General features: G+C 31.9%; 1 protein-coding gene across 1 annotated transcript; it reads right to left on the bottom strand.

Annotated features, from left to right (window-relative positions):
* Positions 1–847: 847 nt before the first annotated feature.
* On the bottom strand, positions 848–15,541 carry LOC129948476 (uncharacterized). The gene is made up of 19 exons (XM_056059484.1): positions 15,209–15,541; positions 14,778–15,117; positions 14,644–14,717; positions 14,376–14,575; positions 14,200–14,315; positions 13,912–14,128; positions 13,662–13,846; positions 13,126–13,252; positions 12,648–12,983; positions 12,379–12,576; positions 8,202–8,508; positions 7,757–8,129; positions 7,623–7,696; positions 2,742–2,941; positions 2,555–2,670; positions 2,080–2,493; positions 1,672–1,798; positions 1,138–1,473; positions 848–1,066 (listed from the first exon to the last, which is right to left on the bottom strand). The coding sequence occupies exons 1-19, from the start codon at positions 15,453–15,455 to the stop codon at positions 863–865; spliced, it is 4,191 nt and encodes a 1,396-aa protein (XP_055915459.1). The 5' UTR covers positions 15,456–15,541; the 3' UTR covers positions 848–862.
* Between the last annotated feature and the right edge of the window lie 509 nt (positions 15,542–16,050).

Below are 16,050 nucleotides of genomic sequence, written 5' to 3' on the forward strand. Positions count from 1 at the left end.
ATGTGTAATAATTTTATAAAAACAATTTCATTTTTAATCATCAAAAATTTTTGACACAGTAAAAGAGCTTGTGCTGGAAAAAATTATTGAAATTGGTTTATTAGTTCTTGAGAAAACTGAAAAACAAAATAACTATTGTATGGGCGGTACCCTGGCGCAATACAAAATTATCAAATCCAGTTAAGAAATAAAGTTTAGGGAAAATTTAATACAAATACTATTGTTTGTTTTTGAGAAAATTCAAATGTTCAAATTTTGACCAAAAAATTAGCCTAAAACCTTAATTTCCAAGTTTGAACTTAATCGATCCAAAGGTTTGGGCTGCAGGGTCGTGGAAATGGAAAGACAGATCCTATGATCATGTTTGATTAAAATCCCGATTTTAAAATTTTTTACGAATGCAATACTTATCATGTCCCAAGTGTAAATGAGCGACATTAAAAATGTCTGATTTCGTCTGAGAAGAGCATTTGACACATTTGTTCTTTTCACTTCGAATGCAAGTTGAATCTCCAACGAAGTATTCGTTATCCAACTCAAAAAAAATGTAATGTTGTTATTTAATCTGAATGATAGATAAAAATAAACATTTTTTAATTCCTTGTTCTTTAACTCTGGGAATGAATTTCATTTTTTGAAACCTTATCACTGAACTCACAGCAATCAACATGATTCTAGTTTTCTTCGATTTCTCCACTTGCACAGCATTTTGCAAGAACTTTGAACCGTTGTTTTAAAAAGTAGTGACACATATTTTCAGTAATAAGAATGATTTGATATTTATTCTTTTTTCAACAAGTGTTTGGTATAAATTTATCACAGTTTTTGATTTGATTTTCAGTTCTAAAAGAAGCTTAAATTTTCATTCTGGAATTCTTTCTTGATGCTGATGCGATGGTAATACATTAGCCGGGACTACCTGCACCACAGGGTCCTCCTTCTTCATTGGAGATTTCTTCCTATTAAAAATGATTCTTTCCAATACTAAAACTGGTGATTCAAAAGCTAACGTAACATAAATGGACACAAGCAATGTTGTCCCAAAAGCGCTCCAAAAATTAAGAAACTGTAAATAAAATACTGGTATGTCAAAAAAAAACATATGATTGAATCTTCATAGAATTCAAAACAACAAACCTGATTATAGACTGAAAAATAAATCTCAGTACGGGTCATTCCAAAATGCATTCGAATTATAGCCATGTGCATCATATACATTGCATATGACAAACGTCCAAATGGCTGCCAAAATGGATGTGACAAGAATGCATCAACAATACCGCCGTAACCATAATGACAAGCAAATGTTATCCAAACTTGTGCCAATGCCCAAGATACACGTTTCAAACTCTCGTACATTGCTGCTTCGAAAACTGTACCTTTGCCATAATTGGCATTTAAGGAGAAATAAGTTCCAAATACGATAGCTGTCATTGTGAAGAAACTTAAAATCCAACCAATAATCTGGACGATCTAAGATTGAAATATTTTGAAATTAGGACATATTTTCAAGAAGTTTTGTAATAATTCATTCTGAGTACTTAACGCTCAGAACTATTTCGGGTATCGTGATTAAGGCTGAAACACATCGTTTATGTTCAAACCACACAACTTAAGAAATGGTCCGTTTTTTCTTACTTGTGTTCTGGTGAATGAGATTCAATAACTTACTTTTGATATTTTGAATTGCGATTCACGATTTTTATGCATAAAATATCCAAAACCAAATCCAATTAGCCAAGGGGCGAATCTAGTGTGAGTCACTGTATAAACAATCTCCCATTCATGTGGATTGACACTAAAAATAGAATAGAGAGTTTAAGTACTGGGAACGGTTCTTCTAATACTGAATTTTTTAGGAAAATATTGGAGGCTAACGTAAATAAAATTTTCTACGGAATTTTCCACAACTTTTTAAATTCAAAACTGCCCTGGAAATGTGTTTATTTCAAGAAATCAGTTCTAGGATTACAATTATCTCGTGGATGGGATCAAATCCGAAGGAATTTATTCATTCTTTCGAGCGTCACATTTTTAATAAGGTATTTTTAAAATTGACAAGATGAGTGTTTGACTTACCCCAAAATCAGTGCATTAAAATTATTGTAAAAATATATTCCCATCACCCATCCAATCGAAATCAATCCCAGACCCAACAGAACTGAAGCGAATTTTCTACCCCATTTCCACATGGGAACCAAAATCATTGGTGAAAGGGCATAAAGTTGAAAGTCGATAGCCAAATACCAAGCTTCTGCATAACAAGTAGCATAACTAAGATTATTATCTGGAGTGTAGTAGTTTTGAATGTACAACAAAATTGGCCACCAATTGTAGCTGTTGCAATTATTATTGGCTAAATATACGTCCCTAAAGGGACCAGTGTAAATAATTTTATTTATGCTATAAGCCAAAACTAGTCCAGCAGCCAGGACGGGCGTCAATCTAATATAACGATGGATGATGTTCATGAAGAAGTTGATTTTTCCATTTCTGTAAAAAAAAACTATGAAAACTTGCGATTTTACGAGTGATAAGGTTTATTTTAATTCACGTTTTGTCCAATTCCTTGAATCCAATCCAAGCCACTAACAGGCCGCCCATGAAAAAGAACGTGTCCACCGATATACTCGCATTGTAAATCGGCATGAATTCCCAACTGAAGAACCACTGAAAATTAGAGCAATTCATTAGTTTTTAAATACATTATTTCTTAGAAACGTTTTGTATTGAATTCTTACGGCAGAAATGTCTGGGAAATTTATAGCTGGAGTTTGTAGTACATTCGTATAAACGTGATGATTTATAATCCAAAGCGTCGATATGGCTCGGATTCCAGTGAGACAGTCAATACTGCTTCGTGAACGTTTGGTGTTAATTGCAAATAAACGCTTTCCATTGGTAAGTATTGAGAAGGCAATGAGGACAGGGTTTGGGTTTTCTAGAAAACCAGAATTAAAATTATAATAATTCCATTTAAATTAAACTTTAACTTGTTTCTTTGTACTCAGGGTTAAGCCTAGTACGCTGCTGATGCGAAACGAAATTTCCCATACAAAAATGACATGACGAAATCATAAACGAAAAATTTCGCTGTGCTTTTCGTTTTTCAGTACGCTGCTGAACAACGAAATGTGTCATTTTAGTGGATAGCTGTACTAGATTTTTTAGTACAATTCTCCACTCTTTTCGTTCTCAATTTAATTGCTCGGTATATTAATTGCTTGCGAAATTTTGACGTTTAATTTATTTATTGGAAAAAATTGTTTACAAATCAAAATTGAAAATTGTTTACTCGTGACTTTCGGTGTTTTTGTTTTTTGTTTTCCACAGCTGACAGAACTCTACACAAATATTTTTCCGTTGTGGTTTTCGTTTTAATTTCGCTCTACACTTGGAGACCACCGAAAAATTTCGTTTCGCATCAGCAGCGTACTAGGCTTTAAAGAAGAAAGAGTTTTAAAAAATAGATTCTCTAAAAAATGGTTTGCGAGAAGTTAATACAAAATAAGCGATAAAATAAAACAAATACAAATGTCGTAAAATTGTACTTAAACGTTTTAGTAAAATGTCAAAGTAAAGTTTCCAAGAAAAGATGACTTTTCCATTTTAGGTATTATCTTGACCTTCAACCTAAAGTTTTTATCACAAAATGACTGCTTCAATTATGATGGGGTATTCCATGGGTAAATTCAGATTTTCGTAAAAAAAACTTTTTTTTGTCGTGGAATTATTGTTTTTTGTCATTGTATTGGTGTAACTTCTGTACTTAGAGCTGTCAAATTTTCAGTAAAGCATTTTTTATAATTGTATTAGTATTTCTGAAAAGTGAAAGGTTAAGGTTATTATCTGAAATCAAGTTCTACAGATGTAATATTAAAAATATTTTTTTTTGCCGCATGGAAAGCAAAAACAAGGGAAATTTGTATTTTGACAGATCTCGATCAAAAATAAATTGATTTAAAATAAATGATTTAATTTAACCCATGGAAAATCCCATTAATAATTTGCTAGATCTTTGTAATTGTTCCGTTCCCTTAGAGATACATATGATTTTGGCTAGAGATTGTGTCTAAGGAGCATTGACCACTAACAAAGTTTTTGACATCAATGTTGTGGTGAAGAAGTTTGTAAGTGCTTCGTGTCGCTTAAGACATTTTTCCAATAATTTATGGAAACCTTCATCCCAAGCCTCAAAACTTCTCTTCTAGCAGCCCTTTTCTGCTATTCATGTGGATCGTATATTCAATTCACCCGTTCGATTCACGCTGCCTTTGCATTCTGCTATCCATCGGTAAACTAGATTATCCTAAACCAATTTGACATTCACGCAAAGACCTGTTCCTGTGACAATCTTGAGAATGTTGGAAACATTTTTTTGATTCATATAAATAAAAGTTTAATCAATCCAGTTGTTTGATTTGTGTAATTTTTGGAAATGGAAAGTATTGGACTTTTTATTTCAATTGTTAACAGAGGAATAAGAGAATCCTCAAACAGAGAGTTTCGGAGAAATGTTAGAAAGTAAAAATAAAAACTCAGCCACGTCTTTCCTTTTTGGTCCCAGGAGGTTGAGTCTGTCTCAGGCTATTCAAAAATTCTCGGAGGTCTTCGGGTTGTCGTGTTGTATTATTTTTTGTAATATCTGTATTTTATTTCATCAAAAAAATAATTTCTGCAAATTGTTAATTGTGTGTTCGTTAATAACCTTGCTCCATGATTATTGCACTTGATATTTCAAAAGCATTTGATAGGGTTTGGTAGACTCTCCTATTGAAAATGCGTGCTTTCGGTTTTCATGAATCCCTGCTTCATTAGATTAGTAATTACTTTTCGAATCGTTCAATACAAGTTGTATTAGATGGATTCAAGTCTGAAAACAACAAAATAAATGATGGTGTGCCACATAGCTCTGTTCTATCTCCAGCACTCTTTATATTTTCTTTTAATGATCGCCTGTCTGCAGCTTCTAATCCAATACATTGTTTCGCTGACGATAGTACTCTTAGCTTTTCATATTCGTTTTTAGACTCACAACCCTCTTCTCGGATTTGGAACTGAAACGGCAAAATATGATAAGCCTTTTAAATTCCGACCTAAACAGCATTTAATGAATTTAATGCTTCGAAAGCGCAATGCTGTCTTGTATCGTTAAAGCGAGATATATACCACTATTATCCATAGATGGCACTTGCATCGAGGAGACTGAACATCTCGATGTTTTCAGTATGTGTATCATTAACCACCTTTTGTGGAACGATCACATACGCGATGTCTCCAAAAATGCGGCAACATGTTTGGGTTTTCTAGGGCGATGCAAGAAGTTTTTCTCCCCCTCTGATCTGGCTGTTATCTAATGAACATAGAGCATTTAGATTAACTGGTGATAACACCATTTACGTCGCTTGAACATCGTCGTAAAGTTTCTTGTCTCACGCATTTTTACCGTTATTTTAAGGGTTTATGCTCAAGAGAAATAGCCAGCTGCATTCCTGCCCTTACACAGTTCAACCGTAATACTATCGCTTCTAGGAATGCTCATCAATATACCATCGGGAACAACTTCAGTCGTACTATTAAGTACAGAGATTTGTTCTTTAGCTGTACTACGCGAATGTGGAATGCCTTACCACACTATTAAGTACAGAGATTCTTTCTTTAACCGTACTACGCGAATGTGGAATGCATACACTCTGTTTTTCCCAGCCATTACAATATTCAGGAATTCAAAACCAATGCGCACCGACACCTCCGCCTAGTGCCAATATGGTAGTAATGTGCCAATGTGGTAGTAGTATCCAATTGAGTGTGCGCTTATTATAAAAAAAAACAAAGCTTCAGAGTGTTACCACCACACCGGTGCAGGGGCGCCATTTTGAAATATTTAGTTTGCATTTTGCCAATTTAGGGGCCAGTTAGAGCTATAATTGGTTTTCATTATTGAAACCAATCCTTGGAATTTTGTTCATTGAACATTTCTGCTATTGGATAATAATCTCTTGATTGAAATAATTAAAAATGTCCTGATTTGAGGCAAGTATTTACGGTTAAAGTTGATCCTTTAAAGTAAAACTGACTGATAGGAATACAAAGAGAATGGAACGCTTTAAGTTAAAAGATTATGTTTCTAATTGTGAATTTAGAAATCAGCAGTTTTTTTGAAAACATTTTCAGCATTGAAAAATTAACTAAAAGAGAGTTCTTAGTTTTATTTTGTGGTTCACTAAATGTCATAAAATAAATAAATAAATTGGGTGGCGCGACAGTCCGTTGAGAACCAAGGCCTAGTGACTTACAACTCTCAACCATTCCTGTGTGCGAGTAATGTTGTCAGGAATGGAGGGGACCTACAGTTTATATGCCGACTCCGAACGGCTAATTTTGAGAAAGCACTTTTTCATGACAATAGTTACTCTTGGAGAATTTGTCAATTCCTCGCAAGAGGCAGTACCCGTGAAAAGACTTTAGATGGCATAGGCAGGGATCGAACCCAAGACCTCTAGCATGACAGTCCAACGCACTAACCATCATGCCACGGGTACCACCTAAATGTCATAAATATTGGACAAATTATGACCAATTCTGCAAATCTCAGAACTCTCTACGTTCCCGCACTTAGAAATAGAAACTAAGTAATTTTTTTTAGAATTAAATTTCAAAGTGTGCTTGAACCCCTTTCACCTCGTTAAAACTTTTTACTTCGCTCCGAAATGAGAACTTTTAAGAGAGTTTTAAGAACGTTTAAATGAAGTTCTCCACCGCAATCCAGCTTTGAAGGAATTTTTTCCAATGTGAATATCTAAATTTCTTACACTACAACAGTTTTCGTTTTAAAAATATCCCTCACATTTTTGTTTAATAAAAGTTACAACATGTGTACCTACTTGTATTATAAATAAATTGAAGAATTTATTTAGACGAGGCACGTTCGTTTATTTAACAGGCACTTGTATTTATGACTAAGTTCTTGAAAGCTCAAGTATACCAATACGATATTTTTAGGTACCCACTTACTTAAATTGACACTTTGAATTGTTTACAATTATACGAATTGAAATCAGTTAAATACAAACCAAAGTATTTGTATTAAGTTAAATTAAAATGTATTGATATAGTCTTGATTAGCGAGGGCTGTCAGATAAATGTCACACTTATTAAAATAAATCTTCTGTAAGAACAAATTTATTATACTTATATTACTTCATATAATTTATTGTTAGTAAGAAGTCAGAACTATCATATACATAGATTAAGTTTGAATGAGCCATAAATTAATTATTGTTTAAATGGTTTAATTCTGTCAATATAATAATCAAATAATTAAATGGAATCATGGATTACACATTAATTCTTATGAGTGTACATATAATTCAAGAGGCTATAAATTAGATAAGAAACGTGTGAAATTAAAGTTTTTGATTTTACCAAAGAGAAGAACTGCTAAACTAGTCACATAAACTTTAATTTAAAATATTAAAGCAACAAATCCATGCTAGAACAGTTTTGTTAACAAAATAAATGTTTGGTCTTCACTAAATGCTTACACATTTGGAAAAAACTAGTCCAGCAATTTTTATAACTTTTTTTCAGGTACTAAAACTAAATAAATTGAAGGTACTTACTCTGACAATGACTCACATAGATATCATAAACTGAGCTTAAAATCATCAATATTGTCAATATTCCTAATACCGATCTGCAAAGAATTACAATTATTTATATTTCTTATAATCATTTGTTGATACTTTAACCTTACATGCAAGCGATGATAGATGCTGTTAAGCGTGGAACTCTTCCATCTGAGCATTCTCTAACAGTAATTTCGGATAGAGCTCCAGCGTAAATATTTTTAGATGATTCTCGAAATATTGATGTCAATAAATCTGGACTACAACTTTCCGGAATGCATATTCCTACATTTATTTGTTTATTTTCGCTAAAAAAGTCAAATGGACTTGCAGGTGAAGTATCCTGCTTTAGAAGTAATGTGGCAAAACAATATTGTTGCCTTATTACATTTGTTGAATCATAGAACTTTAAGTCAAATTTGACACATTCATCATAGTTTCCAAGATCATATTGGTTTCCAGTGGATATACCTGCTGGAAGATTACCCCATGCGTCGAAAACTGTAGAGCAAAGTCCAAAAGTTATTTTTTCGGAATTGAGAAATTACTTCATAGATAGGAAATCAGACATACCACGTGCAACTTCAAGGCTTGGATATCGTTGAATAATTTCTCGCAAACTTACGATACACTTTTCAGTGTTGTATTGATCAAAATCTCGACCGGAAGTATACACTTTATTTGGATTATTTTTGATTTCCTCAAAGAAAATTTTACTTAAAACATCACTTGAAACAGAAACATTATTCACAATCGAAAGTGTATCATTTCTGTTTATTACAGCAAATATAATTATTAGAAAAAGAGAACAGTGAAATTGCATCGTTCTTCCCGAATGATAAAATAAAATCGAAATGTTTAAGTATTTTAAATACAACAGCTTTTTATAGTTTCAAGAAATTCAAGTACCAAATTATTTCTAGATGAGTTTGTATGGTTGATTTAAGTAGACGCCGCTAGATAAGCTAGCTTGATGAACTAAAATATTATTTACTCATCGACATGTTATCAAAATTGTAAAATAGTGTCTATTTTTGTTTAAACAAATAAAGAAAATATAGATACTTGGAAGGAGCGTGTCTTAAGTGTGAACAAGTTAAGTGGTTTTGTAAGTGCAATGTATTAAAGTCGCTATGAATAATGTTGTTTTTAAAATTATAATTTTTGAAAGAAGTAAAATACTGCACCTTACAGGGTGTCCTTTTCTTAAACATATCTTTAGAAAGTTCTGCTATACTTGATCCGATTGATCACTTTAACCAATTTCAAATTTGAGTTTTTCAAAATATTTTATCATATTTATGAATTCAGATGTAATATTTATTTTTTAATCAGCTGCTAAAATATAGTTTTAATCTGATACTTAGACCCGAATAGATTTGAACCGTTGAAGTTGATAGCGTATAGTTCTATCGTAGTTCTTAACTGCTAATTAAGGAGGACAATTGACTTGAAAAGAGAAGAAGGCGTTACAGTCCTCCAATTAAGCTTATAACATTCAAAACTTGTAAAATTCTTTTGAACTTTCTCTATTCTATGGGATTCAAATTTCGAAAACACTAAAAAAATTGACATTTTGAAACATTTAACAGAAGATGACTTCCAACATTTATCAAGCTTTGACACTTCGTCCCAAGAATAAAACAGTAAGTTTGACAAGAAATTGTTTGATAAAGTTTAAGGTTGTCATTGAAAAGAAGGCAGGGCAAATTTTGTTTTTTGATTGTCTATTTTTTCCCTTAAAGTCTAACAACTTGTATCTTAGTTAAATAAACTTAAAAACTATTACAATTTTTTTCTTTTAAATTCAAGCATTAACAGTAACAACCAGATAACTCCACTTTTAAAGGTTTTGAGAATATTAAAAAAAAAACTATTTCAAAAATAGAAAAACAAAACTTTTGCAAAATACTAATTTATTTTTGAAACAGAACATAAAAACACATTTTTTAAGTTAAATAAATTTAAGTTTTGGATTTGTCTGGTTCTTGCACCGTTTTTGGCAAAAATCATTTAAGTGCTTCGGTTTCATCATCATATTTGGAGCTTTCATGGGACATGAGACTATTATAAAAGGGCATATTCCCTGGAGGAACATATTTTTTTTGCCAAAGTCATCACATCCTCATACTTTTTCAGGTTTCAGGGAAGGCTGATCATGTAGAGTATTTTCGGTTTGAATGAGTGTGGGTTGCTTTTACGGTTTGATTTCATTTCGATCTCGTAAAGCATTAATGCCCATGATCACCTATGGAAGCTAATATACATCTTTGGTATAAAAAAATCTTCGACATTTTGAAATGGTCTCTTTTGTTTTTTAATAACTCCAAAAGAGCGATCGCATGGTAAGAAACTATGACCGGTTCTGGTAAGTGATGTACAATGACGGAGATATTTTTATGCTTTACACGAGCACATAAGTATTGGAGGATAGTATTTTTTTATTTTGAGCACCTGATATCGAAAAATTAGATTCAATTTCACATATGTTCAATGCTTAGTCAAACGAAATCACAGCTTACAGTTTACTAATTCAGTAGGTTTATTTAGTATCCTTTTATCTGTAGCTCTTGTTGACATATGGTATATTTTAGGTACGTTCATTGAGTGGGACAAATAACCAAATGCATCCAGAAACAAGAAAGCCTCTGGAGATATTAATCCACTCGTAAGTGTGTTTTTGTAGTATTCCCGGTTAAAATAGATTAACCCAGAAACAAAACCGTTCTCAACAAACTTTGCCGACCTCTCAAAATGATTCCTCACAAGGTTCAGAATGCAGTACTTGTAATAGTTTCTTGTTCGAAACGTAATGCCGAAAGGCAGACATTTTCTGTACATTTGCATGCAAGCTCTAAGACATTTTCCCTCCAACATGCGAGGCTTTTCCATATACGACGCTCATGCGTTTATGTGATCATGATAGAATACAAATTTGTCCAAATGGTACTTCACAACATTCTTTGATTCGATGAAGAGGCCCTCCGATTTTATTATTTTTAGATTTTTCCAATTTCGTCTCAAATCTAAATTTCCGTGTCTTATTGGGCTGCGGAACAGTAGCTTATAAAATTTTCTTTGCAGTTCTGTTTGAATATCTGCAATTCTTGATCCACTTGCATACAAAGTTGTATCGTCAGCAAATGGTGTCGATTCATCGATTTTCCTTAATATGTCAGTAACATATAAAATAAACAAGTGAGGTCCCGAAACAGTGCCCTGTGGTAAGCCATTGGCGATACTAAAAACCTTGGTTGTACTGTTTTGTATATCGGTTATATAAACTTTCTTATGTTTCACCATAGAAGAAATTACTTTAACAAGATGGAGTAAAAATCTTGTGAAACAGCAGGAACATCATTTACAAATAACAAGCACAATAATGGACCTAAATGACTTCCCTGCAGAACACCTGATATAACCGAGACCAAAATTTTGAGAGCACACTGTCAATTTAAAACATTTGAGGTCTACCAGACAAATATGATTCAAGTCATTAAGGTAATGATGATTGAAAAAAGGTTATTTAATAAGATAAGGTTAATTACTCTATTAAATGCTTTTGCAAAGTCTGCAAAAATGACAGCTGTTTGAAGACTATTTTCTAAAGCAGCTATGATGTAAATTGATTAATAAAACCAAATTTGTTCAAGTTGATTTTCCTGCTGGAAATCTATGCTGAGAAACTGATATATAATTCAGAAATGTTTCGGTTAAACAATTACAGACTGAATTTTCAAATATTTTCGGAATACAAGAAGTTCTGCAGATAGGTCTATAATTAAAAACATCCTTTTTTGAACCCGATTTAAAATTGGTGTTAGATAAGAAAGCTTCCAACAATTACTTTTAGGCTAATAAAAGATAAAAACCAATGGAAGTGTTAGGGATTATGCATTTCCTTAACAAAATAGCAGGAATAATATCAAAGCCTTTACTCTTTTTGACATCAAATTTGGAAAGCCTTCTTCAATTTCAAATTGGCTTACACCTAAAGAACTGATATTGACAACTCTTCTAATGTAAGGTAGCTTTTGAATTGAGGGAGACCTAAAGAATAAGCTTGCTGTAGGAACCTACATCACTATTAATTGTATCATGATGTTACTTGAAAATCCTTTGATTTTATGCCTTGAGCTTACGAAATTTCAAAAACGCTGACTGTTTTATTTGAGGTTACTTTGAATAGACAGTAAACAATTTGGATACAAAATCTAGATAATTTATACTTGAAACGTTATACAGTTGAATATTCATCAGAATAATTAAAAATTAAATTGTAAAAAACTTAGCACTATTTACACCTGAACTAATTTTAGCTAATTTAAAAAAAGAAAATATCGAAATAAATTTGGAAGAAGTTATGTCGAAATATCAGAGTTTATTTTGGGTGACGTTATAGTGTTTTGTATGTTGGACTTCACTCTTTGATCACGGCCAATGAGTACCAAGCGTGCCAACGTCGAAGAATAAAAGCTTTAAAAACTTCTATCCACAGCAAGATATTACTTACCATTTATCGGCAGTACGGTGCTGCGGATGTTGTTTTTGTTATTCACATAAATTGCTACTGTTCTATGTAGAGCATTTCCAAAAAACATGGATATTGTGACACTGATTTTTAAATATTGATACAAAACTATTTTATTGGTTTATTTATTGTGAAAATAAGACATGAAGAAACAAACAATTTGTTTTATTTAAGAAATATTGATCAAAATTTTAAAACTTAACTTTTGAATTATACAACCTTTCGCCTCCATTGTGTGTTTACGCTGACAATAAGTGGAGTTGTCTGTTCCTTTTCCTCCACAGTGTTAAGCTTTGTTGATTTTTTCACTTTGCCAAAAAGGAATTTTTCCACAACTGAAACAGGTAATTCGAATCCTAATGTCATGAAGATTGAAATCAATAGAGTTTCACCAAAAATAACCCAAAAGAACATTAACTTGAAATATAATAAAAATTCGATAAATAATTAAAGAGAATAATACCACTGTAGTTTAAAAAAGTACTTACACAATTATATGTTGAAAAATGAACTGGCGAATGACGAGTGATTGCAAAATGAATTTTTAAAACAGCCATATGCATCATACATAAGGCGTAGGTCAAGCGTGAGAGCGGTTGCCAGATGGGATGTGACAGGAATGCGTCAACAACTCCTCCGAATCCATAGTGACAAGCAAATGTTATCCACACTAGGACCGCTGACCAGAAAATATGCTTGAAACCTTCATACATCGCTGCTTCGAAAACTGAGCCTTTTCCATAAGCGTGAATTGTAGGAAACGGTCCATATACAACAGCAATCATTATCACTAAGCTTCCGATCCACCCAATAAGTTGCAGAAACTAATGAAAGTTTAATTGATACTTATTTAATGGATACATAATTTAGACTTTAATGATTCGGAAACTGATGATTTGAAAACTAATCTTAAATGACAATAAGGTGAGTTCTAGGCTTAAGTGAATATAATGAAAATAAACTTACCCTTGACATATTGAAATCCGCCTGACGATGGTAATGCATAAAGTATCCGAAAACAAAACCTATTAACCAAGAATTGCATCTAGCATGTGTGGGAACATACACCTTTTCCCATTCACCAATATTTATTCTAAAGAAACAAAAATCAAATGTAATAAAATGTAGAGTAAAGTCTTAACAAAACTTATCTCAAACTTATTATTTAAAGCCGAAAAAACAGAAACGCTTGTAAGCTAGTTCGAATAAGGTATATTTACAGGAGTTTTATTTAATAATTAAGTGGCGCCCAACGTGAGTTTGGTGGTTCGCGTTTGTAATCAATGTTAGAATAATTATTATAATTAAAATTCAGATGAGAGTGAGTGAATTTAAATTTTTGAGATGGTTGCCGAACAAAGATGTTCAATAGAGGACTTTTATGGCTTACTTGGACAACTGTCAAATTTGTATTATTTTTTTTAAAACATTTTTTAATACTGGGAATGCATTTTCATTTCCTATAATGTTGGCTTTACTGTGATTGGAAAGCATTAACTTACCCTGGTGTAAAAGCAGTATATTCTTCCATAAAGTAGACAGCTATAACATAGCTTATTGATGTAACTATTAAAATAGCAATCAAATAAATAATTTTCGTTCCCCATTTCCACATCGAAATCAAGAGCAGTGGTGAGAAGATATAAAGCTGAAAATCAACAGCTAAGTACCAAGCTTCTACATAACACTAAAAATTAAGAACATTTAAAAATTTATAAGAAAAGCTTGAAAAATGTAAATATAACTTCTTACAATTTTATCTAGAAAATAATAGTTTTGGATAAACAAAAGATTTGGCCACCAATTATTTTCATCACAGTTATTTGTCTCCATAACAATGTCCTTGAAAGGACCACTACTAAATAATTGCTCGTGAATGCCATAATATAGCAGAAGTCCAGCAGCTACAATCGGTGTAAGCCTGATGTAACGATGGATGATGTTTCTGGTGATATTTATTTTTCCTTTCCTGTTAAATTTAAAATATCATACAAATCATTTAAATTAATTTATATTTACATAAGAATAAAATGAAATTACGTTTCATCCAAGTCCTTGAATCCATTAAATGCCACCAATAGTCCACCAATGAAAAAGAATGAATCTAACGAAATTGTTGACATTGCAAATGGCATGAAGAACAAAGTGTGTTTCAACTAAAAATGTATCAATTAATTATTTAAGTTTTGAGAAAAAAGAAGTCTCCTAAGTTTTACTTGTAAAAATTCAATCATTGGAATATTTCTCATAATCCTCATAAGAGAACTTGTGTGATGGATCATTATCCAAAGAGTTGATAGGACGCGAATTCCATTAAAACAACCAATGCTATTACGAGATCGTTTCGTATTGGTGGCGAAAAGTTTACTTCCGTTTGATAAAATTGAGAATGCCAAAAGGACTGGTAAAGGTTTTTCTGAAAATTTTGAATTGCTGACAATATTCTTCACGTCAATCAATTAAATTACCTTATTTTTGACTTACTTTTATAATATTGCACTAGGAAATCATATAACGAACTTAGAATCATCAATACTGTAACAACAGAAAATATTGATCTAGAATTGTAAGAAAATATATAAATATACTAAGAAAACAATATTTTTTAAAGAACTTACAGAGCACTGATTTGAATTGTTGTCATCGGTGGGATTTTTCCATCTGTGCAATATTCAACTGACAATTTTTCCGAAAGTGCACCATTTACATGTTTATCAGATGCATTTTTGAAAATGTTTGTCAAAAATTCAGGACTGCAAGTGTCAGGAATACATATTCCAGTCTGAACAGATTTCGGAAGGTCCATAGATACAAAGCAGTATTGGCCATTTACCACAATACCACCACTGGCTATTTTATTTAAGGACACTGATGTCCTGAGACATTGATCAAATTCTCCAACATCATAGTAGTTCCCTGAAGCTAGTCCAGATGGTAAATGACCCCAGGCATCGAAGACTAAAAATAAATTGTTATGACAATTTCTTTAATTTTAAAATCTTCATCATTCAAAATTATCAATTATTAGACACAATTATATAAAACATACATTGAAAAACTTTTTCGTCTGGAAAATGATCCGTTATTTCACGCAAACTTAAAACACATTTTTTCGAATCGTATTTTCCAACAGATTCTTGCTCAGCTATGAAATCATCATTTTTGTAGTTTTGCATTTGTCTAAACAACAACTCCTTCAAAATATCATTATTTTTAATTGTTACATTATTAAAAACAGTAAAAGAAGAAACTTCGTTAGTTAAAATATTTGAAGTTAAACATAATAAAAAGAACATTTTTACTTTAATGTTAAGTGCGCATTTTAGTTTGAATGAAAAAACTATACTGAAAAGTCAACACTTTCTGATTACCTAAAGCTTCAAGTCTGAAGTTGCGTTTGAATGAGGTATTTAGGCTCTCTTTCAAACGCCTAGCTTTTATTTGTTTCGTGAATAAGGTTGGTGTTTTTCGCTGCTTAATTTTCTGAAAAGACATTTTTCCGTTTTAACCTGATCAAATAAAATTTTAATTTGTTTATAAAATCAACGCTCTTAAAAATCTACAGATTTCAAAAGTTCTCTAGATAATGGAAAGAGTACGTTTCTCTTTTCCCCACAATACGCTCCAAAATGTTGTTTTAGTATTCAAACATTATAATTTAATAACTTTTGATTAAATCTTAAGTGTCTAATTAGTGTACTTATAGAAAAACACAAAATTGATACATTTATTAAAAATGTGATCACATTTATGGATGACTTAAAACATTATAATTTCGTCCAGGGTGATCAGATCATTGTTTAGCATTTAAACGAAAAAGATACTAATTAGAAGTATAATTTAAAAATATACTTTGTCGAAACGAACAATTTAGTTTTATTCAACTTAGTT

The sequence above is a fragment of the Eupeodes corollae genome, chromosome 2 (assembly GCF_945859685.1).
Source record: "Eupeodes corollae chromosome 2, idEupCoro1.1, whole genome shotgun sequence".
NCBI classification, from domain to species: domain Eukaryota; kingdom Metazoa; phylum Arthropoda; class Insecta; order Diptera; family Syrphidae; genus Eupeodes; species Eupeodes corollae.

Bases quoted from the DNA above. Each gene is read 5' to 3' on its own strand.
- LOC129948476 (XM_056059484.1), bottom strand. From the start codon at position 15,455: ATGTTCTTTTTATTATGTTTAACTTCAAATATTTTAACTAACGAAGTT. The intron at 14,576-14,643 runs GTAAGTCAAAAA...CAAAATTTTCAG, and splicing joins CCTAGTGCAATATTATAAAA to AAAAACCTTTACCAGTCCTT. The intron at 2,671-2,741 runs GTAAGAATTCAA...TCTAATTTTCAG, and splicing joins ATTTCCCAGACATTTCTGCC to TGGTTCTTCAGTTGGGAATT.